The 4,467-nt window shown below is 43.4% G+C and overlaps 1 protein-coding gene across 1 annotated transcript; it reads right to left on the bottom strand.

The window, feature by feature from the left end:
- Positions 1-206: 206 nt before the first annotated feature.
- Positions 207-2,556, bottom strand: spag16 (sperm associated antigen 16). The gene is made up of 3 exons (XM_029516395.1): positions 1,597-2,556; positions 968-1,072; positions 207-890 (listed from the first exon to the last, which is right to left on the bottom strand). The coding sequence occupies exons 1-3, from the start codon at positions 2,554-2,556 to the stop codon at positions 207-209; spliced, it is 1,749 nt and encodes a 582-aa protein (XP_029372255.1).
- Positions 2,557-4,467: the final 1,911 nt, after the last annotated feature.

The following is a 4,467-nucleotide window of genomic DNA, read 5'->3' on the forward strand; positions in this document are numbered from 1 at the left end:
AGCTTAAGTTGGTCGTGTATCTGCAAGGAGGTTTTCATAAGTACTAGGCAGAAACAAGAAAAGCATCTGTTGATCTACGTGTATTTAGTATGTAGCTTTCGGTCCTCAAACCGAATGAAAGATAAGGCTGCAGACATCATCGGGGTACAATTTTTCAGTCTGTCTTGATAAAGCTTCTCCAGAACCAGTTCATCTGAAACTTGGTTTCAGTTCAATTTTTCCACTTCCACATTCACATTCTGTTCTGACCACATATTTATCAGCCCGTCATTCCCTGAGGACATCACAGTCTCTCCCGTGTGGTCAAACGTCACACTCTGCACAACATCTCTGTGTCCTGCCAGTCTGTTGATCGCACAGGAATCCACCTCCACCAGTCTGACAGAACTGTCGCTGCAGGCAACTGCCAGCATCTTCCCCGACGGGCTGAACACCACCTGGTTGGTACTGAAGGGCCCAGCATCTACAGTGGCTACTGCTGATGCGAGCTTTCTTACATCCCACAGGTTGACGACACCCTGGTAGTCACAGGAAGCGAAAACGTCACCAGCCAGACTCACAGCAGCGTGGTTGCATGGATGAAGATGTCCGTTGATAGAGGTTGTGCTGACACCTAGACGGGTGTCCCACAGTGTGAGAGTTTTGTCAGAAGAACAGGTGAGGAGGAGGTCGGAGAAGGGCAGGAAGCACACGCTGTTAACCGAGGCGGTGTGGCCACGCAGCGTGAGCCCGCGGCATTGGCTGTTCAGGTCCCACACCCTGGCAGTTTTGTCGGCAGAGCAGGAAGCCAGAAAGTGACCACAAGAATGGAAGGAGCAGCTCCAGGTGGGCTGGCTGTGAATGGACAGGGTACACACGCAGCAGCCCTTCGAGAAGTCCCAGAGCCGCACCTGCAAGAGGGGTGAACCGACAGTGCAGGACAGGGGCAGCAGACTCTGATCTGTAGCCATGATTAAGATGAACTTACTGTTGTGTCTCCACTGGTTGTTGCTAGTTTTGATCCATCAGGGTGGAAACAGCAGCCTGACAACCAATCAGAGTGACCCTCACCTGTGAGCAGCATCTGACCAACCTGGCCAATCAGAACACATGTGACATCGCATGACAGCTCAGTGGCCAGGTGGCTTCACCGCGGATGTTTAATGGGTTGTTATCAGCTTCAGCATACGTTGTTTTCCTTCATGCGTAAGTTAATGAAGATCAACTCATATTTTATGAGCGACTAACAGAAAAGGAAGTCACTCCAAATGGTTCACTTTCCTTCCTACTCTGTCTCATGGATTAATCGTTTGTCCTTGCACAGTTTATAATTTTATTTATTTTTTTTTTTTTTTTATTTCGGGGAAGTTGCATTATGAAATCTCTTTTTAGTTTTTTTTCTGATCCGTTAACTAATTTTATTTCCTGGAATTTCATCTGGTAGTCTCTCATTTAGTCCCATATCCTTTGTCATTTTCTCTCTCAAGGCTTCTGTTAAAGCCTAGTTAAGTTAATCAGTTAAATTATAATTTGTCTTTTTATATGTCATATTTCACACTCTCATCTCATTGCTTGCATCAAATGTGACTTGTTTTGGCCTACCTTCTCTCCTTTGGCCGGCAGCACCCACAGCCTCCAGCTGCAGTCGTCACTAGCTGAGGCAAGGATTAATTTTTGTGGATGGAGACTGACACAACTGATGGGGAGCTTGTGGGCACTGATGGAGTACGACAAGCTGAAAGAAGTTGGATTTTTCTTTGTTGGAGGTTTTTCCTTGGCTGGGTTCTGTCTGACCTGGTTGTGGCAGAAAGGAAACTGTGAAAGCTTTAGATTTCTAGTTTGGATGCTCTTTACTTTATGATTGCTGTCATTCCCTTTGATGCCTCTGTCTTTCTTGGTGTGGGTTTTTTCCTGATTCTGTTGTGCCTGTGAGATGCTTTGAAGTCTCTCCTTTTCTAAACTGATCAACATTTTCTGCCTCAGAGCAGTTTGGTATTTATCATCCAGCTGTCTGAGAACAAGTTTAAAGGACTCCAGACTTTTTTCGATCTGTTTAAAGTCCTCAATCAACCTGTTTTTATCCTCTGCAACTTTTTGGTACTGCAGCTGGTGGAAATGTCTCTCCCTCTGCATCTTCACCAGGCTTTCCCCTGCTGCCAACATTTCCTCTCTAAGCTTGCGTGTTTCCTTGCAGACCCTCTCCTGCTCCATCTGGAGGACCTGCCTGTGTGTCAGGGCGTCAGGGATGAAGAATGGGGCTGTGGTTGTTGTCTCAGGCATCAGAGACTTTGTCAGGGGTCTCTGTTCTGAGCTGTACCACTCTGCCTCAAAGCTGTTCAGAGTTTCCCTCAGGGCAGCTCTGCGGAGGAAGTTCCTCAGGAAGTCGTCCACCACCTCTGGGATGAAGGGGATAGTTTTTAGTCGGGGTTCTTCAGACTTTTTTCTGGTGGCTGTGGAGGATGCAACCTCCCTCAGAGTCTCCTCAAAGTCCTCATCATCAACGTCCCACCTCTCCTCCTCCTCCATAGAGAAAACTTTGATCTCCTCCGTTGCAGTTTCTTTCTTCTGCGCCGACATTTTGTCTCCCTCTGAGCTTCTTGTTTACCGGTTGCTATGGTTACTCCACACAGCACATATGACCATTAGTTTCACTCTGCTATTACTATAGAAACCCTGTGACACTCATTTAAATGTTAATTAAACTGAGGTCAGTTTCCTGTTTATTCCAGAGAATATTAATTGTGTTTTGATGTATTCCGTTTTATGCTGTGTAACCTGTGCTGCTAATTAGTCTATTATTTAAATGACATTTTTAACTCCTTAGTGAACATTCATGGGCTTCTGCCACTTGTAGAGCACAGAGATGCAGAATGTGTTTAAAAATACGAAAGAAGATTAATATATAGGCTGATCCATTTCCAGCTTTTACTGTTTCTAAACCAGTAGCATCACAGTGTGTCATTTCTGACTTTTGGACCAGAAGTGTAAGCCAGGAGCAATCCAACCTAACATAGATGCTGCTGAACCAGATGAACTGTGTAGAGAGCTGGAAGGTGAAATAAATGGCTTTCTTACACTGTGATAAATGAAACATACATTTTCAGTACTCATTAATGTCTAGCAGCTGGGATTGGGTCCAACACCCCCTGCATCCCTGATGGATAAGCGGTTGAAAAATAAATTAATGGTGAAATGTTAATGATGCTGATGTGTACATCAGTTGCAAGCATATTAGTGCACCTGTGAAGTGTGGCCATGAAGTACATTTTCAGGCCTGATGTGTCACATCCTGGTTACTTTGCTTCTTTGTCCTATTGTGAAAAATGATCAGAGGGCAGCCAGTAGTGATGGTTGCATAGGTGTTCGGAAAACAAAGGAAGCAAACTGTTTATTGACTGTTCACACATGACATTGTGGTTGAGATCCCATTTGTTGTTGTTTGTGTGTGTGTGTGTGTGAGAAAGTTTTAGTTTTTGAAAAAGTATTGTAACACCCGTGGTGCTCAAAGACTAAAACTCTAATGAAGCAAATATTTTCTTGTGGATTTACAGTTATTCTGGAGAAGAAGTTGGGCTGACAAATTCTGTAACATAAAGTCCAGTTGAGAAAACACCTAATAGCAAATCCATTCATCTAATCCATTCATTTCAGCTTTAACCATTAGCTATTAAAATGTGTCATGGTAAATTATTTAGCACAGAGCTAAAAAAAACTAATCAAAAGCATGATGGCCTTTAGTTTGGTTGGCGCACTCAGTCCTCTCCTTTACCTCTTGTCTGAAGAAACATTGTTATTAGAGTTAGAGAGCCTTTCCTGATTTTAAGAAATCTTTTATAGATTTTACAGTGTCTTATGTTCAGTAGTTCTGTAGTTATGCTTTTATGCATTTAAGCTTGTGCATAAACCAAACTTGGTCCCTTCATCATTATTTAGGGTTTTTTGTTTGTTTTTTTTTGCAAAGCAGAAGAGGAGTTGAGTAAGGAATCAAGTGTGACGCGCAACCAGTAAACTTCAGATTGATGACCTGACTGGCTTATTGGTTGTGTCAGGGTGAAGCAAGTCTGATATTTATGCAGGTTCTCTGTTTGTCATAGTGATGTGGGTGTTTGAAAACAATCCAGCTTTGAGAGCCAGGTCTTTGATGTGAACGACGGGAGCTCTTGATTGGGAGCCGAATTTTTCTTCTAATTTTTCTGTTAGCTATTAAAATGTGTCACAGTAAATTATTTATCAGGGAAACTACCTCCTCCTAATTGTCTTTATCTTGCAGATTAAAATCAGTTGCAGTTTCCACATCTCGCTCACAAATTCTACATCTTTATATGTAGGAAGTGACACGTAATCTCTAAAGAATTTGCACTGACGTCAGCTCTGTGTGAACCTGTATTAGCAGTATATTGACGTGTGAAACAGAAGGAGGCGCTGTGTGATCACTGCAGCCATTTCACATGACCGGAAGTCGTCACATGGCTGTCAGGTGGCAAGCAC

Source organism: Echeneis naucrates, chromosome 12 (assembly GCF_900963305.1).
Source record: "Echeneis naucrates chromosome 12, fEcheNa1.1, whole genome shotgun sequence".
NCBI lineage: Eukaryota > Metazoa > Chordata > Actinopteri > Carangiformes > Echeneidae > Echeneis > Echeneis naucrates.

Bases quoted from the DNA above. Each gene is read 5' to 3' on its own strand.
- spag16 (XM_029516395.1), bottom strand. From the start codon at position 2,556: ATGTCGGCGCAGAAGAAAGAAACTGCAACGGAGGAGATCAAAGTTTTC. The intron at 1,073-1,596 runs GCCAAAGGAGAG...CTGATTGGCCAG, and splicing joins GGAGGCTGTGGGTGCTGCCG to GTTGGTCAGATGCTGCTCAC. The intron at 891-967 runs GTAAGTTCATCT...CCCCTCTTGCAG, and splicing joins CAACCAGTGGAGACACAACA to GTGCGGCTCTGGGACTTCTC.